Source organism: Rattus norvegicus, chromosome 1 (genome assembly GCF_021556685.1).
Source record: "Rattus norvegicus strain SHRSP/BbbUtx chromosome 1, alternate assembly SHRSP_T2T, whole genome shotgun sequence".
Classification (NCBI taxonomy): domain Eukaryota; kingdom Metazoa; phylum Chordata; class Mammalia; order Rodentia; family Muridae; genus Rattus; species Rattus norvegicus.
Window position 1 is genome coordinate 254,337,973 of NC_141534.1, and position 26,925 is coordinate 254,364,897.

The window sequence follows — 26,925 nt, forward strand, 5'->3', positions numbered from 1 at the left end:
TTCTGGAGACATTTGCTAACTGCTAATGGTGACCGTGACCAGGGAGGGTCAGAAGCAAGGAAGGTGGCAGATAGATAACATTCAAGGGAAGAAAAACCCCAAGGAGACCTCGAGGGTAGGAGGTCAAGAGAGGTGGTCTCCTGGATGCTAAGGCTGACGAAGGAAGAATGGTGAAGTGTCCAGTGTTGCTAAGAGCTCCTGCAAAGAAGACTGCGAGTGTCCATTGAGTTTAGCAGCCAGAATGGCAGGCACAGGAAGACAGGATTATAGTTGGTGAGAATGAGCAGAAATCTGGCAAGTCAGATGAGGAAACAAAAGAGGAGGTTAAAATTTTTCCTGTGGGGCTGGAGAGATGGCTCATCAGTTAAGAGCACTGACTGCTCTTCCAGAGGTCCTGAGTTCAAATCCCAGCAACCACATGGTGGCTCACAACCATCTGTAATGGGATCTGATGCCCTCTTCTGGCATGTCTGAAGGCAGCTACAGTGTACTCATCTATAATAAATAAGTCTTTAAAATTTTTTTTCCCTGTGGATCTTGTCTCTAGGAGAAGAGGCGTTACTAAGAGCAAAGATTTCAGGGCTGGAGAGATGGCTCAGTGGTTAAGAGCACTGACTGCTCTTCCAGAGGTCCTGAGTTCAAATCCCAGCAACCACATGGTGGCTCACAACCATCTGTAGTGAGATCTGATGCCCTCTTCTGGTCTGAAGACAGCTACAATGTACTTACAAATAAATAAATCTTAAAAAATTAAAAAAAAAAAAGAGTAAAGATTTCAGAGCCTGTGGGACAATGACCAGCCTTAAGGAAGTGGGAAGAGTTGAGATTCCCCGTACAGCTGAGTCCTGACTGGCAGAGCAGGTGTGCCTGTTTCTCTGAAAAAGAGATGCTGGACGGATGTCAGGGAAGCTTTGGGGTGGTTCAGAGGAGTGGTTATTGTCGGTTGAGCGGCCTTCCCTGGCTGCTCACACCTGAGTCCTGCTAAGACAGTTGGTTTGCTTGCCTTTGGATGGAAGCAAGAAGCCGGGCAGGCAGGTGTGACAAGCAATTTGAGGAGTTGGCAGGAGTCCAGGGCCGTTGCAGGTAAAAACGGGGTTCAGTTGGCTGAGGCACTTGAAAGAGAACAAACAGCAGGATAGATGAAGCCAGTAGTTGCAGACTCATGTGGGCGGTGGTATGGCTGGGGTTACTGGCATCCAGTGATATATTTGGCTCAAATCCCAGTTCCAAGAGGTTTATGTGCTGTGACATTAAAGAAGTTACTTACCATGACTACAATTCCTCATCCGTGAAATGGTGATAACCCCAACAGGGTTGGTTATTGAAGGAGGAACAGATGAGATAATGTGAACACAAAGCTTACTGTACTGCCTGGCTGTTGGTTAATGCAAACCCATGGGAAGTGTGTTTTAAGGGACACCAGCTGGGTCACAAGATGTGAAGAGGAGTTAGGAACCAAGGAACCACCGGTCTGTCTCTGCTAGGCACCTGACATACAAGATGTGTTTTCTGCCTTCCCTAGCCTCTTTTTTATCCAGATTTTTATCCAGTTTTTATCCAGATTTTCTTTCTTTTTTATCCTTCTCCACCCCCACCCCTACCCTTTTTTGTTTTTGTTTTTGTTTTTGAGCCAGGAGCTCCCATAGCCAAGGCTGGCCTTGAACTAGCCTCCAGCCTCAGAAACTCAAAGGCTGTGGTTACAAGAAGTGCGTCACCACGCTAGGCTCTGTAACTGTCCTTGCTGTAATGTTCCGGAGCTAGGCTGGCTCCCAGGAATTAGGTCCTAGGTTTCCGGGTCATTAAAAGTGAGTCATCTCTTGTATGGCAGGGACGGAGTTAACCAGAAATTAGCCACAGAGGGGAAAAGTGCGCAGGCGCAGTATCGACGAGCTCGATCACCTGCGCTTGGGTGGGAGGGGCTAAACTCGGAGGCCCGACCCAAGGCGGGACGGGCGAGGTGACGTCACGGGCGCGCCACCGCAGAGTGAGTCGCGTCCCGGAAGCGACGGCGGTGGTGGGGCAGACTGTTCTCTGGTGGACTTGCGATTTCGGAGCGTCTGTGGGAGGTGGCGCGGCGTGGGGTGGGGCGGGCCTGAGGGGCCGCTCCCGGGCTTGGTGGCCCTTCTGTCCCCTTGGGCGCCCCTGCCCCTCCCATTCCTGGGACAGTGTCCGGGTAGGTGACGACCATCACGCCCCAGCCCCACTGTATTTATTTACAGAGCCTGGTGCTCCCGTCGGGAGGGGACCGCCACCTGCTGGCACAGCGATCTTAGGCGTGGCCTGCCTTGCGCCGCCTGGGAGGTGATGGTGGTCGAGGCCTCTGTCCGCATTGACCTGCTGAGCCTGTCTCGCGCTAGCCCGGGTTTGCTTTCTTCCTAGCACGTTCTATCGAGAGTTTGGGGTCCAGTGGACTCCTTTCCAAGTGATGAAAGGAGCCAGGGTTAAGAGCGTGACAAGAGTGTTGTTAGGAAAAATTCATGAACCTTTGGGAGCCCTGGTAAGGGTCACCCAGTGTACACTAGCGCGTTCATAAAGACGTCCCAGAGCAAGATGGTCCCCTAACCCTGACACCTGAAGGATGAGTAGGGGAAAAGAGAGGAGAAAGATATCACAGGACATCTTTTCTCTTGGGATTACCAATTACCTCCCTTCAACAATTAATGGCTTGTATGCTCTTGAAAAGTCTGTGAGGGAAAAGAGCGTTGGAGGGGCTCGTGAAGAACAGGCTTTATATCGAAGGTATCCCCTTCACTCTGCTGTTCTTCAGAAGGAACAAAGTTTCTTTCCGTGTGAAACGGGTATTGGTGCTTACCTCACATGGTTGATGCAAGGGGAAATGTGTTTGAAGACTGGACATGCATTGTGAGTGTGGGGAATTACGATTACAGAATGCAGTCTTCGGATCGGGACCTGAGTGGACCAGAGGCGAGCCCCAGCGTGATGCCTGAGGTTCTCTCTGAGTGTTCACCTGCCCCTACCAAGTCAACAGCGTTTGATCTTTTCAACCTGGTTCTGTCCTACAAGAGGCTGGAGATCTACCTGGAACCCCTGAAGGATGCAGGTGACGGTGTTCGATACTTGCTAAGGTACAGATTTCAGGGGTTGTTCTTCCTTTGGGCTCTCTTGTCTCCCTGGTCTTTAGCAGTTCTGGCCAGTTGGCAGTAGTCGGGCTGTCCTTTCTGCTCCAGTGATGACTAGTTCTGGTGAGACTAGTTGTCTGACCTCTAGACTTATTCAGAGCTAGTTGTGTTCTAGCTCTGTGCAGGAAAGGTGGGATCTGGGAACCACTTGGTCTTCCTCAGGACTCTGTGGTTGGATAAGCTCCTCTTAGGTACTGTCAGAAAGCCTTGGACATTGGCCTGGTATAGCTTAGAGCAGACTCTGGTCCGTCCCCCCACCCCCTTCTCTCCTAATATTAGCATAATTAATCTTAAAATCCTGGTTTTATTATTTTGTATGCATGTGGCATTGCGTGCAGGTCAGAGGGCAGCTTTTGGGAGTTGGTTCTCCTTCCATGGTGCATTCTAGGGATCAAACTCAGGCTTGGCAGCAAGCACTCTACTGGCTAAGCTATCTCACCGTCAAGTTATAATTTTAAACAAACCTCAACTACAAATACCTTTGAAAAAACTAGATGCCATTTTTATTTGTTATTTAGGATTATGGTTCTCAAATTTTTTCCTATTTTGCTTCATTTTATCCTCTGTAATTTTCTTCTAGGCTCCTTAACTTTTCCTTTTGTTGACGGTAGTCTGAAACTCGTAGTTCAGGCTGCTTGAAGACTTACAACAAATGTTCTGTTTCAGACTCACAAGTACCAGGACCAACTTGCTTAAAAAAATGTTTGGTGTTTGTTTGTTTTCTGAAACATGGTCTCATTGTGCATCCCTGGCTGTCCTGGAAGACACAGAGGTCTGACTGCCACTGTCTGCTGTGCTGTGATTAAGGGCACCACCATGCCTAGCCTGTGTTTTTTACATTAAAAATTATTTTCCTTAAGTGATTTATCTACGTTTTTAGATTTTACGTGTATGGCTTTATTATCTGTATATATTTCTGTGTACCATGTGTTTGTTTGGTGTCCTCAGAGACCAGGAGAGGTTGTCAGATCACCTGGAACTGGAGTTACATATGGTTTGACCTGCCGTGGGGGTGCTGGGAACTGAACCTGGGTCTTAACCAATGAATCACCTCTTCATCTCCTGGCTTTATTTATGTTAAAAAGTATTTTATCTGAGAATATGCCTATAATCCCAGAATTTAGGAGGTAGAGACAGGAGGATCAGATGTTCAAAAATCATCTTTCACTCCGTAGCAAGTTTGGGGCCAGCCTGAGCTATTTAACACCCCCTTCTCCCCAAAAAAGAACAGAACAGAAAGATAGCTTTAATTGCAAATAAATGGCTTTGCACTTCTGATTACTTCAGTTTATTTTTTTTTAATGTATTTACTTATTTTATATATATGGATACACTGTAGCTGTCTTCAGACACATCAGAAGAGGGCATCAGATCTCATTACAGATGGTCATGAACCACCATGTGGTTACTGGGAATTGAACTCAGGACCTCTGGAAGAGCAGTCAGTGCTCTTAACCACTGAGCCATCTCTCCAGCCCCAGTTTATGTTTTTTAATAAAGGCATTTGATATCATCAAAGTCATGTTATACTTAGTTAAAAGTAATTCTTTGATATCTTTCTCTGGTCATTTCCCACTTTCCAATTTTTTCCAAGGATGTCACGGACACTTGTTTTGCATCTCCTGTCAGGTTCCTATCCAGCACTGTATTTTTTGTGGTTTTTATATCCTATAAGTCTTTTTCAAACTAAACCAGGCTCTTGTTTCATGTACTGGTTTTCTGAAGTGGCTGGACTCACTACCCTGGAGAATTTCCTTCTGAGAATTGTCTGGCTAGTTATATATAGCTCTTTAACTGGAAGTTAGACTAAAAACTGGATTTCATTCAAGCTAAAGACTTTCTTTTCAAAAGGAAATATTTGCCCTTAACGTGCATTACACCAAGAACCACATAAATTTTGTGTCCCAAGCAGAAGAATCGTGTGTGTATACATCAGAGGACAACTTGGAGTAGTTGGCTCTCTCCTACCATGTGGTCCCCGAGAGGAAATCCCTGGGGCTTGGCTGCAAGCATCTTTACCTGCTGAGCTGTCTCGCCAGTTCAGAGTAGGTTCTTGGAACCCGTGCACAGGTTTAGGGGTGAATCCCCTGAAGCTGCAAACAGAATTGTGCATTTGCATGCTTATTCATCAAAACAAGCCTCTGGTTTCCATCAGATTGTTTTAAAGACGTGCAGCTGTTTTAGATGCTGAGAAGGTAGGAGGCTGGAGGAGTGGAGCTCAGTTACCTTGAAGGGTGATGTTGATTTGAGTCTGTATCCTTGTCTCAGTCTAGAAGTAGGGACCACTTGTAATTACTGTTTTCCTTACTTTGAGCTCGAGGGCCGAACAGTCCTCCGGTACACACTTATTAGTGACTCCTTGACAAGGCCTTACCTTCTCACCCACCCCTTGCGAATCTACGGCAGTGTTCTAAAGATGGGCGTCAGTGCTCACAGCTGTGCTCTCTGCTGTGCGATCCATGTGCTTGGAGTGCAAGGCATATGCTGGATGAGAGGCCTTTCTCTCCCCTTTCCAAACCAAGTGAACTCTCCTTAACCAAAGTGAACTTTAATCTTTTAGGGGAGGGGACAGTTCCAGAGAGCTGTGCCTATGCATTGTGACATGTCCATCCTGTCTGTCCATGTACCCGCTCTGTTTGCTCATATCAGGCAAAACACGCAACTTACATATATCCTGTTCTACTTTTCTCTGCTGGCAGTGTAGTGCTTCTTGGCACACTAACTTTTAAGGTTTTCCATTATCTGGAATCAGAGGTCTGCAGATAGGGGGAGAGCAGTGTAGAGCTGGATGGAGGGGGAGCTCCCCCCAGCCATAGTCTCTAGATGCTGGCAGGGGGAGCACTGGTCTGTGAAAGTGGCTGTCAGATTAGTTTATGCTTTTGATTGTTCTTTTTTTTAGTAAAGAGAGTTTGACTGAAGAGGGACCTAATCTTGGAGTTTGGAGCCACAGTGAAATTTTAAGTCTTCTAGCATCAGCTGCTCTGCTTTGAGTGTCTCCCAGGATCAAACTGTCAGGAAAGGATTGGGTCAAGGAGAACGGCCTTGGAGGGAAGGGACTCCACTGGCAGCATGATTTCACTTTTCAAACAGGGCCGAGCTAGACCTACCTTCTTTTTTTTAATTTTGGAGGGTGGGGTGGGGGTGGGGGTGGGGTATTATACTTTTACCAAAATGGCAACCTGTGGTTTTGAGACATGGTGAAATGTGTTTGATTTCATGAGAAAGGCTCTAAAGAGTCTTTCCTTTCCTCATAATCTTCATTAGAAGCTAAGAGCCCTAGGCTGGGGAGATGGCTCATTTGTTAAAGTGCTTGCTGCACAAGCAAGGTTACCTGGTTTGTGCTCTCTAGCACCTACATCAAAGCCAAGGGTAGCGGTGTGTGCCTGAGGAGTTGGCTACTGGAGGATTCTGGACACTTACTGATGAGTTAGCCTGGCTGAATTGGTGAGCTCAGGGTTCAGTGAGAGACCCTGCTTCAAAAAATAAGGTAGGGAGGGATTAGATACACACAAACTAAAAAACTAACCCACATTAGCTGGTTAACTCCACTTAAGCAATTGTAGATTTTTAAAATTAAAACATTTATGGCCAGGCAAGATGGCCCATTGGTTAAAGGCTCTTGATTTCAAGCCTAGGGGCTTGAGTTCAATCCCAGAAGCTACGCAGTAGAGGGAGAGAACTGACTCCTATAAACTGTCCTCTGATCTCCTCATGCATACACATTGGTGCACACGTGTGCCCACGTAAGATGTAGCAAATGACGTCTGAAAAGCAAGTACACATCAGTTCTGAATGCATCATTCACAGCAGCAGCTGTGCTTATTTTCTGGTCTTTGTTTTACTGCTCTGATGGTCACCTTGTGTTCGCTGACCTTAGGAGAGGGCATCAGTGGCTTCATTATTACTGCCTTATTTTTTGTTAGCTTGCTTCTTTTTATTTTACTTTATTTTCACTAAAATTGTTTGTTTTTGAGACAAAGTCTTATGTAGCCCACACTGACCTCCAACTAACTATGGCTGTGGCTGACCTTGAACTCCTGATCCTCCTGCCTCTACCTCAGTGCTGGTCAAGCACCTCCACACTATGATCTACATCTATGTTTGCATTAAATATAAAAATGTCCTGTTCCACAGCTAAGACAGCAGCACTATCTTGTCCTAGGAGATCTGACTCACTTTTCTCTTTGGGGACTTCTGTATCACCATTTGGTGGTGGTGGTGGTGGTGGTGTGTGGTGTGTGGTGTGTGGTGTGTGTGTGTGGTGGGGGTGTGTGAGTGTGTGTGTGGTGGGGGTTGCATCCCTTTTCGGTTCACACTGGTTGTGTTTTCTCTGTGACAAGGGCATTGCAGGCTCATTTTAGGGTTTTTGTTTGTTCTCTTTTTAGCTAAGGTCTGAGCTCAGGACCCTGTGCTTGCTAGAAGTGCTCTACCACTGAACTAAATTTACAACGCTTCAGTTTTAGTATAGTGTTTTTATCCTTTTGAATGAATATATATTCAAAACAAAGTGCAATAAATGCTCAGAATTGTAGGAGTAAAGAGATGAAGTAACAGGTGGGAAGGAAGTGCGTATTCTTTCTCAACTTCCATATCGATGAATATTGTTTTAGTTTTCTGCACAGGGTTTCCCTGTGTATCCCTGGCTGTCCTGGAACTCACACCCTTCCCCTCCTGAGTGCTGGGATTTAAGGCGTGTCCTACCACTCCTCGATCCTGTTGACGAGGTCTTGTGTGAATGGTAGACTGGGGAACTGAGGAGGTCTTTTTCCCCCATATCTGTTGTTTTCTGAAGTCCAGCAAGTGGCCTGGGGATATGTTGATATGGTCTTAGGAAATATGAAATAGGCTAAGGGAACCTGCTAAAAGAAGAACCTTCTCAGTGCCTTGTGAGAGAGCCTTACAAAACACAGGAAGCCCCAGTGACCAGGTTTCTCAACAGACGTTAGAAAGACTCTACCCTCTGGAGGAAAGCTCTGTGGGTCTTCTACGTTGGTCACCCCAGGGCTAATGTGTGACCTCTTTGTTCCTCTTCTAGCCTCTTGTCCTACAGATCTACCCATGTGCATTTCTCCTTGGTTTTTATGTCCTCCTCCTGTCTGCACTGCCAGGCCTCTGAGGCTGGAGGAATGGCTGTCTTGTGATCAGAGCTCTCTGTGTTGTAGGTGGCAGATGCCTTTGTGTTCCTTGCTGACTTGCCTGGGCCTCAACATCTTGTTCCTCACTCTGAATGAGGGTAAGAACTACTTCTCAAGGGCAATGTGTTTTCTCGAATGAATGTGGGGGAAGAACCCTGAGGTGGGTTTGGTGGGAGGGACTACCTCTTTGCCAGTTTGCTTCTTCCTAGGTCTGTTCGGTGTTGGAACACAAGTTCTGGAGAGACCTCAAAGGCCTCTGTGTGGCTTTGGGCACACGATATAGCCCATCTGTTGAGACTCTGTCTTCTTTATCTCTGAAGGGAGGATAGCAGCGGCCTTTTCTCATTGGCACTATGAGCTGAGAGCCTGTGTGTGTGCTCAGCCGTCCTCACACAGCTCTGCAGCCAGTACACCGTAGCTGCTGGATCTGTAGCTGCTTCCTTGCTGGCTACACCCACCTTTCCCATTGTGCTTTCCTACCTAATTTAGGGGTCATTTGTCAACATGACACAGGGGAATGGGATCAGGAGGAGGAGGTGAGGAGAAAATTTTTTCCATCTGCCATTTCCTCTGGTCCAGCAATTGAGCCTTGATGTGCTGGGTGGCCACACACAAAGTTGGGAGAGGCACCCACACAAAGCCCTGAGGAAGATGTGTGGCTAGGTGGTGACATGTCCTGGTTGACCATGTCTCCTGAGGACTTCTGCTATGTGTGCTGTGACCCAGACCTTTCAGGGTTGGAATTGTTAGGTACTTGTAGATAAAGCAACCCTCATCCCTACCCTCCAGGAACTGAGTGAAGGTCCAGGGCAGAATGTTCTGACAACACACACACACCGCACACACACACACACACACACACACACATGCACACGCACACGCACACGCACACGCACACCACACACACACACCGCACACACACACCGCACACACACACCACACACGCACATGCACACACACACGCGCGCACACGCACGCACGCACTTCTTAGTGTCTCTTTTCCTGTGGACATACAGAATCCATGGGTCGAAAATTACCCCAGTTCACACAAGATCATATATGTTTTGATTTTCTTTTCTTGTGAGGCAGGGGTTCTCTATGTAACCCAGGCTCTCCTTAAACTTACCACATAGCCCAAGTTTGTAGGAAGTACTCATTCTCCTGCCTCCGTCTCTCAGATTCTGGGGCTACAAATGTGCCCACCATCATACCCAGCTTTCTTTTTCTGAGTTGGGTTTTTCCTTGATTACATCTCCTGGGATTTCAATATTGTGTTACAGGGGAGAAGTTTCTGCTTTGAGTTTTGTCTCTGCCTCGTTATCTGTTCCTCAATCCTCAGGACCCCTAGTTATCCTCAAAGCCAAAGGAAAGGTTTCCAGCCTGCCTTAGTGGAGAGAGGGCTGCACTTTATCACTGGGGGACTTCCAGCAGCATCCACGCTGCTGGACTGTCTACTGTGTGTGCTGTGCTGTTTTCTGTTTTACTTTATGGATATTTTGCCTGCATGTATGTCTGTGTACTGTGTGTACAGTATCTGTGGAGGCCAGAAGAAGGAGTTACATCCTCTAGAAATGGATTTTCAGATGGTGGTAAGCCACCATGTGGGTGGCAGAAGTCAAACCCAGGTCCTCTGGCAGAGCAGCCCACACTTTTAGCCACTAAACCATCTCTCCAGCCCCTGAGACATTTTTTAATGTACTGAACAAGGCTGGCGTTCATCTGTGCTCACCGTTTGGACCTGATTTTGGCAGAAGAGACAGTGAGCATATCCACAGGGCGATGAGATCAGTGAGGGAAAACAACTGGGCGAGGGGGTCACGGAGTGGGGCGATCATGTCCGGCAGGGGCCTAGAGGGTGAGGAAGCAAGCATGTGGGCCTTAGTGGGCAGGCTCCTGGGCCTTGTTTACTGGGTTAACTGTAGTATTTTTGATCTCTTAGGTGCATGGTACTCCGTGGGTGCCTTGATAATTTCGGTGCCTGCCCTACTGGGCTACCTTCAGGAGGTGTGCCGGGCACAGCTACCAGAGTCTGAGCTGATGAGGCGGAAGTACCACAGCGTGCGGCAGGAAGACCTGCAGAGAGTTCGCCTTTCCCGCCCTGAGGCTGTAGCTGAGGTGAAAAGCTTGTAAGTATTGAAGGGAGGCCAGGAGTGCTGGGGACTGAGCCCGTGCCACCCTGCAGACTGTCTGTGGCACCGGCTGCACTCTGCTCAACCTCTGCCGGGTCTCAGCAGAGCCGCTGCTATTACCCTTCACTCACAGAGGAAGGCAAAGCTTAGGTGGCTGTGACTGAGACTCCAGACCCAGCTGCTTCCACAGCCATGTTCTTTCCCCCAGAGACACCAACGTGGTCCTTGCTTAGGTACCTAAGAGGCCATGCAAGCCAGGACAGGGCTTCAGTCCTCCCTCTTCCACTTCTGTGCAATGTCAGACAGCTCACCTTTATGTCTCTGTCCCCTCATCTGTCAGACATAGTGTTGGGCTTACTCAGAAGCTGATCTTGAAGGTGGCTTGAGTGTTGGGTACCTGGGAATTGTTCAGCATTAGTTGTCATGACCATACTAAACGTGACATGGCTGGCACTTTGAGGAAGCAGCTTTGAGACTGCTGAGAGTGGTAAGTGTACCAACATCAGGGGCAGCTGGCATTTCCAGAGCCTTTCCTGCAGGCTTTTGACATAAACGGGTGATAACAGCTCTGAGTCATCGGGAGTGAGGTTCAGGTGTCTGGGGACCCCCCCCCCCCCCCCGCCCAAAGGAACATTTTCTTTTTTTCTGAGGCAGGGTTTCTCTGTGTTTCCTTGACTATCCTGGAACTTGCTCTGTTGACCAGACAAGCCTTGAACTCACAGAGATCTGTCTGCCTATGTCTTCTGACAGCCTGTTTACTCCAAACACTTTAGCATTTATTTCCTGAGATTAAGGACATTGTCTCTTATGCATTCCCAGTAGAACACTCAGAATTAGGACATTTATATTGACATATTAGTACTGTTGTCTGCTACATAGTTCACAATCACATTTTGCCAGTTGTATTGATTTGCCCTGGTCCAGGATCCAATCTAGGATCGTATGTTAACATTGGAGGTTTCCCTTTCCTGTAGTGCTAAGATTAAACCCAAGACCTTGCCTGCCAAGCACCTCAGCCCTCATGTTTGGTTTCTGTTGTTAATCTGGGGTGAGCAGGTCCACGTGACCTCGGCATACTTGATACAGCACAAGCTTACAGTGTGTTTGCTCCTTGTTGGATTGGAGGTGTACGTTATGAGCAGGACTGAAGGTGGAGTGCCATAGTCCATATCAGAGCCACATGATGTCAGGACACAGTGATTCTCGTCCCTTGCTTGAGGGTTGTTTACCCTTGGTTATTAGTAGTCTGTGGAGAGACTCTGAGACTGAAATATCCCGTCCCTCGTCAGCATCCACTCAAGCGCTATAAAGCCGCTGCTGGGTCTTACCGCATCGCTTTCTTCCTCTGACGGCCGAGGGGTGACTCTCGCTTATCATTCTGTTTGTATTTATCTTCTGGCGTTCTGCAGGGAGGAGGTGTGCTTCTCACTTGTTATCGGTGTGAACACATAGATTCTTATTTCACTCAGTGGGATCTGATCTATTACCATTCTGCCTTCCATCTTGGAGGGTCGTGGGAATGGCCAGGGGACCATTTTGAGCTGGTTTGCATTCTTCCATCATATCCCGCCATTTTCAGTGCCACCTTACTGTATAGCACAACGGATTAGCCACCTAATGTCCTACGCTTTCCCTGCTCCAGCTCTAGAAGCAGCCATGTCTCTAACGAGCCCTGTGGGTGGTAGGAGAGCACTGACTCCATAAAGTGGTGCCTCTGAGTTGTAATAAATAAAATCATAATAAAAATAGCAGAGACCTTAACTGCTTCACCTCAGCAGGGGTCTCCCTGAGGGGTTGGAATGGGTTGGAGCCTCTTTGCCAGGCCCTTCGCAGTGTTTACAGACGGTGGCCACTGCTGGCCAGCTGTGCTTGTGAACCCAAGTTCCACTTCCTCATAGCTTCTGTACTGGATTCGTGCATTGGTTGGTTTGGAGGGAGCAGGGCCTGTCCACTCACAGAAGCTCCTGTGTCTGCAGCTTGATCCGACTGGAAGCCTTCTTGGCCCGCCTGTGCTATACCTGCGAGTCAGCTTACCGTGTACTTCACTGGGAGAACCCTGTGGTGTCCTCACAGTGAGTAGGCCCTTCTCTTCCACCATACCATTCTGGCAGAATCAAGATTCAATCTCTTCTTTCTCAAGAGAAGCCAGAGGCCTTGAAAAGGCTTCTGCCCTACCTATTTCAGGGCAAGAATACCCCACGTCCCCAGGCTGTGGGCCCATATATATGCTTCTGAGCTCTAAATGGTTGCTTAGATGCCTTTAAAAAGCTATACAGTAACAGTACTCTAATAGGCAAGTCACTCACTATGTGATCTACCATCCTGCTCTAGCAGTGATCTCATGATCTGCTGCCTTCTGGAACTGCTCCCCGAGTGCCTGTTAGCCTCATGTGGAATGCAAGATTTGTTACTGCATTTATTTATTTATTTATTTATTTATTTATTTATTTATTTATTTATTTATTTATATGACTGTTTAGAATATAATATAATATATATAGGTTGTAGTTGCTGGTAATCAAACCGTGGTCCTCTGCAAGAGCCAAAAGTATCCTAGGCCAATGAGCCACCTCTCTAGCCTGTATATGAGATTTCTTTCTCTTCACTAATTACATCAGAAAGGGTTGCAACAATGTCTTTGAAATTATAAGGTGAACTGAGAATGACTGATTTATGGAAGTGTGCTGTCATATGTTTAGATGATTTCTACTTTTCATTACTAACCCCACAGTGAACATTTTTATGGACTTTAGTTTAAATTTTTTGAAAAATTTTCAGGAATAAACTTAAAAGTTAACATTACTGTATAAATGGAATGTGTGTTTTTGAGGCTTTCCTCTGTCAGTAATGACTATATCTAGGTCTATCTAGGCTTCACTTTGTGCCCGTGCTCAGAGGTTCCTGTTACTGTTTTTTTTTTTTTTTTTTTTTTTTTCGGAGCTGGGGACTGAACCAAGGGCCTTGTGCTTGCTAGACAAGCGCTCTACCACTGAGCTACATCCCCAACTCCTGTTACTGTCTTACTCTTTCTAGTGACCCCTGTGAAGTAGCCGCTGTTTTAACCTCACTGTGTAGGTGAATGCAGTAATACCTGAGACCTAAGGGACTCGCCACAGAGACAAGTGGTGGCTTGTTTCAGGCCCAAGCCTGTGTCTAGACTTGAGAGCACAGACCCTGGAGCAGTAGCAGCTGAGCCAGTGTGGGCTCCTGCCTGAGACACAGTGTGGCTTCACCAGTCTCACTGGATAGAAGCCAGCAGGGTGGTTTTCTGCACGCTTCCACAGCAGTTCCACACTGGTTTGCTTGGCAGGTCTTGTCAGTTTGTGCCAGAGCTGTTTCTCACCTGAAGCCATTTCCCTTCTGACGTCGGACTTTGTGTTCATCCAGGTTCTATGGTGCTCTTCTGGGCATGGTTTGCATGCTCTACCTGCTGCCGCTCTGCTGGGTCCTCGCCCTTTTAAACAGCACACTCTTTCTGGGAAATGGGGAATTCTTCCGAGGTAAGCCCCAGAGAGCCTGCCAGGCCCACTCTGAGGACCCATTTAGGCTTCCTGCTCCTGTCTGTTTGCTGTGCTTGCCACAAGGGGGCAGCTTCTCTCTGGGAGGGCTGTTGCTAGATCTCTGGAAGTGTCCTGAGGTTGGGGGGCTGACAGTTCTCTAAGGTGGCTGCCATTAGAGGGGTCTCCTTTCCCTTTTAAGACAGATACATTACTCTTATTATATGGTGGCCTCTAGAAGATGAGGGAGGGGTCTTTTCTCTAACTTGGTACCCACCTCTGCACTGGGGCCACCTAGATTGGCTGTCGCATCTGTGTGACCCCTGAGGCTGCTGTCTGACTTCTGGGTGCTGGGCAGTCTGGAGAGGCCCTGTGTTTTGTTTGCTCTCTCTTTCCTTAGTAAATGGATCGCTCAGTGTACTGGATCACTGCGACTCTGTAGCAGAGGGACAGGTGTTGTTGGAGAACACACCCAGAGGGCCACTTACTGTGTCTCTGTCTGGGAAATTCTTTCTAGGTTTTTTCTAAGGTTAAAGGTGTGGCATGTCACCCCCAGCCCTTTTCTTCATTCCCTTGGCAGTGGTGTCTGAGTACAGGGCTTGTCTGCAGCGGCGGATGAGCCCCAAGCAGGAAGAGTGCGTCTGTGAGGGCTCGGCACTGCAGGATGCCGGGGGGAGGGCTGTTGTACTGGACAGCACCCCTGCCCCTACACCCACAGAGGTGAGTGCCTGCCTCACCACTGGCCGGAGCCTGCTTCATGTCTCTTGAGGGTCTTTCCCCCTCCCTCTTGTTCTTACCAATCTGTTTATGAGGCACAGATTCTGGGCTGGAGCTGTAGAGCTTCTGCCGAGTCTCTGGGATGCGCAGTCATATGAAGGGCAGTGAAAGCAGCGCCTGGACTTTCTGGACCCCTGTTCTGTGTCCAGTGCCATTGGGGATGAGCTCATCCCCTGTGCAGAAGAGAAGGCTGAGGCACAGAGTGGGTGTCACAGGCTTTAGCTAGCAGGTCAGGCTTGGTCTCAGGCAGACTCTGGGACCATGGGCTACTGTAGGTCCAGTGGCGCCTTGGCCTGTGGCCTGCCCTGTGGAGTTGGAGGGTGCTCCTTGGTGTGATTTGCGTCTTTCCGGCAGCTGTGCGGTTTTCTTGGGAACGGGACCTGGGGTGTTGGAGCCTAGCCTGGCTCTCAGCAGGTGGTGCTCTATGACAGGGACAGGATTGCCAGCCGTCCTTTCTGCCATAGACTCTTCCTTCCTAGGACCTCACGCCAGGCAGTGTGGAGGAAGCTGAGGAGGCTGAGCCAGATGAGGAGTTCAAAGATGCAATAGAGGTGGGTGGCCCTCTCCCAGTTACTGACCAGGCCAGATACTGGGTGGGCTGAGAACTCTGTGTGCGTCTGTGTTTTCCAACATCCACATGGGAAGCCAGAACTCGCTGAGCTAGAATTCACTGGCTCCAACAGTACCACTGGTCCCTTCTACCATCATCTGTCCTGGGTGCCCAGGCAGGGCTGGCTCTGCTGGCCTGTGCAGGCCACTGCCGGGTGTTGGTGGTTCGTCACCTGGGTTGGAGGTCATGATGTCAGGGGTCTGTTTGGGGAAGGCCCCACCCTGTACACTGAGGTCCATAGATGTTCCCTTGGAGGGTGGGGAAAGTGGTTACATGGCCAAGCTCTAGTTCAGGGAAAGTTCAGCAACCTGGATTTAGACAGTGATTGAGATAGGTAGCTTGAAGATGTGTTTCATTTGGCTTGTTGTATACTTTTAAAATAATCCCTTGAGCCAGTGGTTAAAACCGGGCGAATTTCAGTTAGAAATTTAGTTGGAAAATGTAGACTTGTAACGTTCCTAGTGTCGCTGAGTCTGCAGCAGTCACTGTAGCTGAAGGGCCCTTGTTTCCTATTGGACAAATCCCATGGGCTGGCAGGATGTCTCAGTGGGTAGAGGTGCTGGTTGCTAAGCCTGCAGACCTGAGTTTGATCCCCACATCCTACCTGGTGGAGGGAGAGAACTGACACTGGACACTTGTCCTGTAACCCGCACACGTGTTCTATGGCACACAATGTGTACACACAGTAAATGGATGTAGGCGAATTATACACTACAGTTCCCGAGTTCCCAGTGTTCCCTGCACTCTCTGCCTACTGAGCCTCTGACTGTCATCCCTGTTCCATCCCTGTTTGTCTCAGAGTAGAAACTCATTGTTTTTGTCCTTCTGGAAAGTGGGAGGTTGTTCGAAGAGCAAGAGTCTTGTGATTCTTAACCAGCCCTGGACACAGTGCTGACTTTCTCCTTCCCAGACCTGCCTGACCCATTTCAGTGGTGACTGCTGTAGATTTCTCAGGTTGATAATGATTGTAGGCTGTAAGTCTGAAGAGGGTAGAGATGGCTATGAGAGGGGTTTTCAAGCATTTTTCTTCATGACCCAAGCAAGGAACACATTTTTATACCCAGACCCACTTCATCCTTTGCTCTGTAATCTGTGGAACTAAGTGAGACACTTAAGCCAAAAGGCTGCTCTAAGGGATGCTTCCTTTCCTACCTTGTTCTGTTGAACTGTATGATGACCAGCACAGGAGAAGAGCAGCACCGGCTTTCTCTAAGCTTCCTTGCATCTGGGCTACTCCAGAGAGCACGCCTGTTCCCTGTGGGAGGTGCTCAGAGCAGGCACAGCTGTTCCCTGCCTCTTCTGCATCGCCCTTCTTGCTAGCTCTCTGTTTTTTCTTCTTCTTTCCCGCACCCTGGGAGGCAGGAGACCCACCTGGTGGTGCTGGTGAGTAGGAGCAGGGCGGACGGGGCCGGGGCTGGGCAGGGCAGGCTTGCTGAGTTAGCTGGGCCCACCATGCCCAGGTGCCTTCGCACGCAGGGCCTGGGACATTGTGAGTGATGGGCAGAGTGGAATAAGCTGTTCTCATAGGAGGACGATGAGGGAACCCCATGCCCAGCAGAGGATGAGCTGACCATGCAGGACAATGGCTTCCTCAGCAAGAATGAGGTACTGCGCAGCAAGGTGTCGAAGCTTACAGAGCGGCTCCGCAAGCGCTACCCGACCAACAACTTCGGTACGGCCAAGTGACGGTGCAGGTGGGGGCATATGGCTAGGGCTGCTGGGACTTGGAGAGTTGGGGGGCGTCTGGGCCACTGACAGAGTCCAAGACTGTGGGCACTGGTAAAATTACTCATGGAACTTTGGGAAATACACACATGTCTTGAGGAAGTATGAGTGCAGAGTGAGTGGGTCTCTTCATGCCCCCCTCTCATTATTGAATGAGTCGACAGGAAGACAGGGTGCGATTGGCCCAGGCTGCAGACTTGACTGCAAACCATAGCTCAACCAGTGTCTTTGGGCAAATTATGCCTCAGTTTTTACCCTTCTGTAAGAGAGTAGTTCTTGTTGAGTTGTGGATATTATGACAGTATATGCCACGTTAGCACAGGTCCTGGCTGTCTCTCAGTACCTGGGTGCTGTTTATGTGGGTGGTGCTGGCTGGGCTTCTAGTTGCCCGAGAGCCTATCTTGGTGTCTGTGACCTGGCTATCTGCAGTAAAGTGCACCTTCTTGTGGGCATGATAGTTCTTTTCAGGCACTTCTACCAAAGTTGTAGTTTGGTTAGCTAGTCTTTTCTTGGGGTTGTGGGTAGGTCAAGATCTTGAAGGGTGTTGAGCCCAGCTTGGGACCCTGGCTTTGATCTGGAGCCCTGAGAGCAGAGCCAGCTAAGGTCCTGGTGAGAGCCTAGAGTAGCTGGAAGCTGAGAGCCAATGTGGCCTTGAATTGTGTTTCAGTGTAGTGAGTTCTAAGTCTGGAGGGAGGGGAGATCATGGATTTATCTCCAGGAACTTGAAGGGCCTCTGGGGCCTGCCTTCTTGTTCCTGACTAGTAGTGTGGCTGTCTTTTCAGGATTAGATGTTCTAGACCTGCCGTTTGCTTCTGTGCCATATCCCTAGGCACACAGAATCTCTTCTACTGTGTTGACTGCTGGCTTTGGTAGAGACTCAGGCTCAGGTCCTTTTGTAAACTCACTCTCATTTCTCTGGTGGATGGGTTAGGGCGAGACAGATCCTCTGGGCCCAGAAGCAGACAGGTTCTAGAGCTTCTAAATACAAAGGAGTTACTGTGCCGGTCCAGCAAGTGACCTTTCATCTTTGTGCATTGTAAGCAGAGGCAGTGAGAGGTCCCTGTTTTGCAGAGGGATAGCCTGAGTCACCTAAGAGCTTCGTCTCGCAGGGGGTCATCTGATTCCACTATGTACATTTTGCCTCCTCATCTTCCCCGTGACTTCTCTTAGGTCTGATGTTTAGAAGTGCCTTGTATAATGTCAGTCCTGGCCTCAGACCTGGATTTTGGGTCAGATTCTCCTCACCTGGATAGGCAGAGGCCACCTGGGTGTCTGAGGGCGGCATTTCTTGGCCTTCCCTGCCCTTCCCCTTGCTACATTGCCTGTGTTCCTTTGTTAGTAGGGCCTGATCTCTACCTTGAGGGCAAGTATGACAGTTATGCTTCCAAGGTGTTGACCCCTGGGTCCAGGTTCCTAGGTCAGCCTTGGGTAGGCTGCTCTGGGATTTCTCTTAGTCCTTCCAGGCTGCTGTAAGAAAATACACCATGCTGGGTGCTTCATAAATGGAGAAAATTTATTCCCACCTTTGCAGAAGCTGGAGTCTAAGATCAAGGTTCAAGGTGCCAGCACAACTGGGGTCTGGGTAATAGATGCCACCTTTTGTTGGCTCCTCTGGGAGGCACGACAAAGTGCTGTCCAGGGCCTCCATTACAAGAGCAGTGCTCTCATGAATGCTCTGCCAATCACTCGCTAGAGGCCCCGCTTTGTAATGCCATTCACTGCCTGGGGATTGGGATTCAATATATGAACTTTAGGGAACCTGGCTGTCAGTGGATGAGATGGGTCTTTGGGAAGGACAAGATGAGGGCTTCCTCTGGAGCTTCCCCATGTGAGTCTTGGTGGCGAGGGTCTAGAGCACCCCGTCCTAGAGATTACTGCCCTGGTGGGTCCTGCCCCACCCCTTCTCTCTTCATGTGAGGGTCACTAGGTGAGTTGAGGATGAGTGTAAAACTGTTGCATGGGGACTGTGCAGCCTGGCTCTCCATCTACTTCTGAGGAGTACGTGGACATGGCTGTTTGTCCTCTCTGGCTGTTCTGCTGCCTCACTGAACAGGACACTTTCTTCTCTTCTTGGTGGAGAGCCATAGTCTGTGAGGAGCACCTTTTCTTACACACAAGCATCCTGGAGTTTCTAATCTCTCTCTTTCCTTTACATTGCTGTGAGCTGTCCAATAGCAAAGGGATGTTCGCCTTGGTCCCCTGGCTCCATAGTCTATTGTCCTGGCTGACTGGGAAGGAGCTTTGGGACTGTCATGGTCAAACGTGTTACGCAGGAGTCACAGTTGTGCCTTCTGCTGCTGATTCTGTCCCAGAACTCATCTCATCTTCCTCCATCCACCCCAACTTTCAGGTATCCCCGAGCCGCTGCTGGCTGCTCTACCACTGTCTGGAGCTCGTCTGCCTCACTGCACTTGTGGCTTAGGAGGGTTTGTGTTGTAGTTTGCCTCCAGTGCTTGACATCCTACCCTTCATGCCATCTTGCACGGGGCCCTGTTTTAAGCTTTTCTCTTGGAATCTTCTGATGACAGAAAGCGGGAGTGTGCATTTCTTGGAAGCGTATCTGTCCCTCACTGTGGACAGATGTTTGGAAGGAGACATTATGAAAGGGTCACATCTATTAGGCTTCGTTGAGGACACTGGGGTCAGGTTCCTGTTGGCTTGGTGAGATTTCAGGGAGGAGATTCTCTGGGTGTTCCTTGATGATCTGCCAAGCTTGTGAATGTGTGTGGCACTTGCTGTTGGGAGCGTGCACGGACTAGAGCTGTGTGTAGCCTGGTGTAAGCTGCTCTGAGGAGCGGACACCTTTTCTTATTTTGAATACAGATCTTGTTCTCTGGGGTCCTAAGTGGTCCAGTTAGAGTCAGGAACAATCTGGGTCGGGTGGCCTGGGCCGGATCGTAGTTCAGCTGCTGCCTTTGTTTCTCAGGGAACTGTGCAGGCTGTGCTGCCACCTTCTCCGTGCTGAAGAAGAGGGTGAGTCTGGCGGTGTTTGCTGTGACTGTGGCTTGTGTACGACTTGAGGAGTCTTAAGTCCCCACTCGGGTCATAGGCCAGCGTCCCCCGTTTGGCGAGGCCCTTCCACGCCCTTGTCAGCTTCTGCTGCTGCTTTGTCCTGTCTCACTTCCACCCCATGGGGTCCCACCTCCATCTTAGAGAATGGGGTGCTAGGAGGGGAGAGGTCCTGGGGATCAGGGGCCTGAGGGTGGGCTCCACCTGACACTGTCGTCTCCCGTCTACAGCGAAGCTGCAGCAACTGTGGGAACAGCTTCTGCTCTCGGTGCTGCTCCTTCAAGGTGCCCAAGTCCTCCATGGGGGCCACAGGTGAGGGGTGCAGGGAGTGGGTCAGGGAGGCTGCCTTGTGGGAAGGAGTGAGGATGTCCCACACAGAGCAAGGCACTCCCCGAGGCTCCCCTCTCTCCTCCCAGAGGAGACCACCTGGTTGAATCTTACTTCATTACCTCTAACTTTAACAGAGTCAAAGTCACCCTTTCCTAAATACTGTATATGTTTGTTGTAAATAAAGCCTGTAGATGAGTAAAAAGGAAGACAAATCCTGCCCCTGTCTCCTGGGCAGGACGGTTGGAAACAGGCCCGTCTGTTCCTGGCAGATGGGAGCACGAGCGTGCACATAGAGGAGCACGAGCGTGCACATAGAGGAGCACGAGCGTGCACATAGAGGAGCACGAGCGTGCACATAGAGGAGCACGAGCGTGCACATAGAGGAGCACGAGCGTGCACATAGAGGAACACGAGCGTGCACATAGAGGAGCACGAGCGTGCACATAGAGGAGCACGAGCGTGCACATAGAGGAGCACGAGCGTGCACATAGAGGAACACGAGCGTGCACATAGAGGAGCACGAGCGTGCACATAGAGGACATGAATATGTATTTGTGCTCTTGACAACTGCGGTGGTATCTCACTTCCTGCCCTGTGGTGTGCTGCAGTGTTGGGCAAGACTTTTTCCTGCCGATCCTACAAGTAGCACATGCTTGTTAACTATAAAGTTTTGAGGTATTACAATGAAGAAAGGAAGAGAAAAATGATCCTGTAATCTTACCACCCAGAGATTTTTAACCACCGTTAAAACATTTAGGAAAAATTTCCTCTGGTATTTTATTTAAAAAAAAAAAAGATTTAAAAAAAGTGTTTTGTTGACGCCAGAAGAATTTCCAATGCATAGAACACCTGGAAGAGGCCTGCTGTTGGCATCAGAGCCACAGTGCTCCAGCGCGTCTGAGGGCAGAGTGAGCTGGGTCAGGGAGGGTGTGGGCTGGGCCGTGGGTGGTCTGTTTAAGGACTGGGGAGGCTAATTCAGTACTTGGCGCCTTGAGCCTAAAGGGTACAAAGAACTGTCTCACTGAGTTTTTCTTTCTTTCCAGCTCCTGAAGCCCAGAGAGAGACTGTGTTTGTGTGTGCCTCCTGTAATCAGACCTTGAGCAAATGAGAAGAGAAGCCAGGCTCCAGCTGCCCTGGGGCCAGCAGTAGACCCAACTGCCCCAACTTTGGTCCTCTGAGGCCTGTGCTGGACAGATGTAGCCTGACAGCTAGGCCCTTCCTGCTCTTTCCCTGCTGCCTCCAGCTGGGCTGGTGACACTCTAAGGCCCAGGGGGAGAGGAGCCTCTGGGGTCCTGGCTGTTGGTCCTGTTCTACCCTGTACCCTCTTAACTCAAGGCCAGCCAGGGAGTGTCCACCAGAGGGCAGAAGTGAGCACAGCCTGCTCTCATCTGGGCTCTGGTGGTCAAAGCCAGACTGGCTAGGCCTTGGGATCCAAGGAGACCGGAGGTTGGAAAAAGAGGTTCTTCCCCATTGGGTACTGGGCAGTCTCAGCCCCAGAGCCTGCAAGGGGACTTAGAGCAGCATGGCCTGACTCTGCCCTTTGAATAGCCCCAGGACATGTTGGTTTTTAGAGACAGGATTGGAGTTACCAGGTGCCCCGAGGAGAGGGAATGTGAGGGTGCTGGTCAAGTCCTTCAGTGTCACGTGGATGGATGGCAGTGTGGGGGAGCTCTACCTACAGAATCTTAGCTCCCATGATTCTCTGGTGCCCTCAGCCCTGCTCGGGTGGCTACAGGGCCCTCACATGATTCCTACTTCCTGTTCTGAGTCTGGGGCACCCCACCTTTCTCCACTGCCACATCTCTCTAGCCCTTATCTCATGGAACATGAGGCCAGGCGAGTGGAGCAGAGAGTCTGGAAGCCTTTGAGGTTGGGGGAAGTATGGATCGCCTGGATTTCAGGGCTGTTCCTAGAGAGGAGTTTACATCGTAGGATAGGGCACATGGCCAGTTTTATGTTCCCTCTTCTCTGCCAAGGGGGCGCTGCACCTCTTCTTAAGCCATGAGCTGGCTCAGGCCCCTCCCCCAGAGCTTTTTCAGAGTATTTATTTATTTATTTCATGGTTCCTGGGAGCATGCAGCACAGGGTGGGATGAAAACGATGAGGGGCTTCTGCCTGCGACCCTTCTGTAGCCATGGACCGCCCTTGGGGCAGATCTTCAGGAACTTGCATCAGTAGCAGCGGAGCTGTTTCTACCCAAGCATGGACTTGGCGCGCACACTTGAGCCGCATGAGTGACTCTCTGCTGATGGGCCCCACACAGAACAGTGAGGGTTTGGCAGTGGGGACCAAGCAGGTGAGGTGTACCCCTTTGTCCTGGTGAGAGAAGGTCACCTCTGTGTATTTATACTGTAGAGCTGTAGAAAGGAACTCTGTGGAGAATTGTCAATAAAAGGCCCCACGCTTATGGTTTTGTCAGGTCTAGTGCTGTTCGGTCTTTCACATTGCCCAGGCTGGGCTGTAGATGGATCTTGCACACCTTCTGTGGCAGTGGTGAGCCAGCCAGGCCCAGTGGAAAACTGCCTTAGCAGCAGGAGGGGAGGGATCTGTCTTGTGATCAGACCCAGGGCCTTGGATTGAGGTTGGAACCAGAACTTAACTATAAGTAATGCAGGCTTCAGAATGGAAAGGTTTTATCGAATCCTCTGGGAAAGACAGGAAGGCCAGCACTGCAGGAGCCGGAGAACTAGTAAAGAGGTTCGTGGAGGGCGAGGTGATCCAGATTATGTTGGTGCTGGGCACTGCACACGTTATGCAGGTAGCAGCAGCAAGCCCATGAGGTAGGCTCTGATGTCCACATGGTAAGGCAGCAGCTCTGCGAGCCAGCTCTGAGCTACCACCCACCATGCACCTGTGTGCCATCATCCTACAGCCTTCACAAGGAATCTCTGTTCTGTGTCCCTATAGCAGAAGTCTTTTCCTCCTCTTCCTCCTCTCCCTCTTTCTTTCTCCTCTCCTCTTCTTCCTCCTCCTCCCACAAAGAATGATTTTAAGTCTTTTTTTTAAAAGAAGGTATCAGGGAGAGAGTTCAGAGTATAGTTTGAAATAGTTGATGTCATCTTACTGAAAGGTGACTGTCACTGCTCAGAAAGGCTGACTGTAGTATGTAGTCACAGATGTGAGAAAAGGGGCTTCCTTTTTTCGTTTCCTGGAGGTCCCTGTGTGAACAGGTGGGAGGCTGTCTTCAAATTCAGGTTTCTTCTTTGAGAACAGAGCCACCAGAGTTCAGCAGGGTTGGTGGTGGTAGTGGTGTCACCACGGAGCCTGTGGTGCAGAGTTCTCTAGGTGGGATGACAGACAGCTTGCACGCTGTGGAACTGGATGTCTGTGTCAAAAGACACCTGCTAGTTTGATGGGCACCCAGGAACAGGGTCAGAGAGCCAGGTTCGGAGGGTCCTGGCACGTGGCAGGGCAGCTCTGGGACTCTGGCATCCAGCCTGACTTGGGCTCAGGTCTGTTGAGGGTTTTGTGGTCCAGTGTGTCGATTCCTTCAGAAAGTCTTGGCAGACCTGGAACAGGCAATGGTTTGGGGAGGTGTTGTCTGTAGCCCTTGGGACTGAAGCCAAATGGATCTCCTTTAGAGGTCTGTGTTTGTCTTCCCACAGCTGGCCCTACGCACGGCTCATTTTGCCAGGGAACGTGTCCCACCGTGCCACAGGTTCCCCTAATTCGTGGATATCTTTTTTTTTTTTTTTTTTTTTTTGGGTTCTTTTTTTCGGAGCTGGGGACCGAACCCAGGGCCTTGCGCTTCCTAGGTAAGCGTTCTACCACTGAGCTAAATCCCCAGCCCCTATTCGAGGATATCTTAAATGGGCAGATGGAGGTGCAGGGGGGTCAAGTGAGTGGGAATTGTGTTGCAGGTGTTCATAGCAGCCATGGCCTAAGAATCTCTGGGTAAAGGTCACATATTCTGGTCCCCACTCTAAGGAGCTAGCCACCCAGCTAACAAGAACTGTCTGCCCTCCCACCCCCGCCCCAGCACCATCCCCCTTCAGTCTCTACCAGAACAGAGATGGCCTTGTGGCAGGAGCCCCCACTTCTCCCAGTGACCCCGCCTCCTGCCAGCAACACCCCAGCAGCACATTCCATTCTCTGGCCCTGCTGGTGGCTGCCGATTCAGGTTCCTTCGGCCATAAGCCTTCTCTGGGGCTCCAGCAGAGGCTGTTTGGGCTGGGACACTGGGCTCCAGCCACACATATTCCAGCAACAAGCACCCCCCGCATTAGATTTCCCAAGGAGTGAACTTCAATTCAGCCAGGATTACAGATGGCCTTACAGTTGTGGGATATGGGCTTGCTTTGTGTAGACCTGAGGCTGGACACTAGTAGGGGTGAAGAGGAGTGGGTCTGCTTCTGCTGGGGCCTTGTAGCATTACTGGAGCAGCCTCACGATTGCCTGTGCCCTTGTCCCACCTCACTTCTGTAGATGGGAGTAATAGTCTGCAGACTTTCAAGCTGTGACTCCATATGCTGTCCTGTACTGCATGCGAGGATTAGGGGAAGTTTGGTGACAGCAAAAGGCTCTCAAACTCTGAGCAACTAAAAACCAACTCAAAGCCAAACTCGAAAACCCATCGGAGGTGTTTGTGGAGCACTGTCCTGAGCACTGCACCCTGTAGATTCCTCATGCCACAGAGGCAGTGAAAACCCCTTGGATCGTACAACGTGAGGCCACTGCATGTTGTGAACTACAGTGTTTTTACTGTACGTTCAGTTCCTGCTTTTACAGGAACATGGTGGTTTACAGAAAATAAGGACTTACTAATGGCCCTACTTGCATGTAAATATCTAAGGAGAGTATGTCATTGGATTATTATGTTGGAATACTTGATTTTAAAATTGGTTACTGTTTGTGGACGGGTGAGATGGCTCACTAGGTAAGCCCTGCCCACAAAGGCTGGACCCCTGACTTTGATCCCTGGGACCTTGTTAAAAAGCCAGCCGTGTTGCATCTGTAATCTCAGCATTCTTGTAGAGAAATGCAAGGAGACAAGAGGATGGCCCTGGAGAGTGCAGCAGTCTGGCATAAACTAGAGTCTGCCTGAAAAAGACTGAAGGAGAGAACCAAGCCCTCTGCATCTACACATGCACTGTAGCACAGGCAATAATAAAAATTAAAAGAGAAATGAAAATGGGTGACTTACATTTCTCTCTCTCTCTCTCTCTCTCTTTTTTTTTTTTTTTTTTTTTTTTTGAGCTGAGGACCGAACCCAGGGCCTTGCGCCTGCTAGGCAAGCGCTCTACCACTGAGCTAAATCCCCAACCCCCCGACTTACATTTCATAAACAATTTTTCAGTGAATTTCGACTTGGATCAGGGATCAGGATAGAATTTCAAACAACTTATAAAATGTGTGTGTCAAAATGCAGAACAGCATATTCTCTCTCTCTCTCTCTCTCTCTCTCTCTCTCTCTCTCTCTCTCTCTCTCTCTCTCTCTCTCTCTCTCTCTCTCGGCCAGGTTTCTCAGAGTAGCTCCGGCTGTCATGGCACTCCCTCTGTAGACCAGGAGCTTGAAGATCCACCCTCCTCTGCCTCCCAAGTGCTGGACAAAAAGGTACTTGCATGCCACAGAACAACGTTCTCGGTGTGGGAGACTATAACATTGAAACCGATCACCTCTAAAATCTGTGCATCTACAGTATCAAACACTCAGCTGAGGTTTAATCCCTATGTAAATACAAACACATCTGGCCAGTAGTGCCCAGGTTTGCTCTCCTTAAGGGCTGTGTGTATGCCCAAGGATTACTTTGAAATAGTTTATGACTAGAGGTTTGACTTATATACCTATAAGATTTTACATATCTCTGCCTGGAACCTTTCTTGGTGAAAGTTTGTAAGTGGGGATTACTAAGAATTTGAGGACGAATGGGGCACTGTCATGTATGACCCACCAAGAACCTCAGCCCTGAGCTGTAGTTGTTCTCACTAAACTGCGCTGCCTCTGGCTGGGCGTGGTGGCGCACACCTTTAATCACAGCACTTAGGGGTAGAAGCAGGTGAGTCTCTGAGTTTGTAGCCAGTCTGGTTTACATAGTGGAGTTATAGGCCAGCTAAGGCTACTCTGTGAGATCCTTTCTCAAAATGGCAGCTGTAAAGCTTACATTAGCATTGGAAAGTGCTTCTGAGTTGTGCCTGATATGGGTTCATGTGCTACCTAAGGGCACAATTCTGAAGCAGCGGACCTCCAAGTGTAGTTTCCATATTTGTGGCTTTTAGGTAAGACATCCCTGCTTTCTTTCCCCTGCCTTCCTGTCAGTCATGTATCTCATTTGATTGAAGAATCAGTCGGGCACTTTGCTGGGTACCTACTATGTGCAGGTACTGTTGGGTTAGTGAAAATACGAATAGCCACCGATGACCACCTAAATAAACTCCGTGCACTATGCTCAGGCACTTGTCACACATTCGACAACACTGCGGCATACCCAGTGTCCCCTGGCTACTAATTCATAGGACTGCAGGGCAGAACTGGACCACACTGCCTCTTCTCACCCCCACCCGGAGTGTGAGGTCCCTAGCTCCCAAGTCACTCCTGTTTTGTATGAGAACATTTTCTATTCAGGTGAAAACTTG

General features: G+C 49.5%; 1 protein-coding gene across 7 annotated transcripts; it reads left to right on the forward strand.

The window, feature by feature from the left end:
- The first annotated feature begins 1,981 nt into the window (after positions 1–1,981).
- Positions 1,982–25,483, forward strand: Zfyve27 (zinc finger FYVE-type containing 27). 7 transcript variants are annotated; one of them, XM_087564098.1, is made up of 13 exons: positions 1,982–2,173; positions 2,889–3,086; positions 8,303–8,373; positions 10,215–10,401; positions 12,381–12,476; positions 13,792–13,904; positions 14,482–14,621; positions 15,158–15,229; positions 16,651–16,671; positions 16,816–16,960; positions 19,940–19,986; positions 20,253–20,334; positions 21,396–22,759. In XM_087564098.1, the coding sequence occupies exons 2-13, from the start codon at positions 2,890–2,892 to the stop codon at positions 21,458–21,460; spliced, it is 1,236 nt and encodes a 411-aa protein (XP_087420224.1). In that variant the 5' UTR covers positions 1,982–2,173; position 2,889; the 3' UTR covers positions 21,461–22,759.
- Positions 25,484–26,925: the final 1,442 nt, after the last annotated feature.

What these genes read in the sequence shown, in the direction of transcription:
- Zfyve27 (XM_087564099.1), top strand. Translation starts at nt 2,818, where the DNA reads ATGGTTGATGCAAGGGGAAATGTGTTTGAAGACTGGACATGCATTGTG. An exon ending in GTAGCTGAGGTGAAAAGCTT is followed by an intron (nt 10,402 to 12,380) that starts GTAAGTATTGAA and finishes CTGTGTCTGCAG; the next exon opens with CTTGATCCGACTGGAAGCCT. An exon ending in AGTTCAAAGATGCAATAGAG is followed by an intron (nt 15,230 to 16,815) that starts GTGGGTGGCCCT and finishes CTGTTCTCATAG; the next exon opens with GAGGACGATGAGGGAACCCC.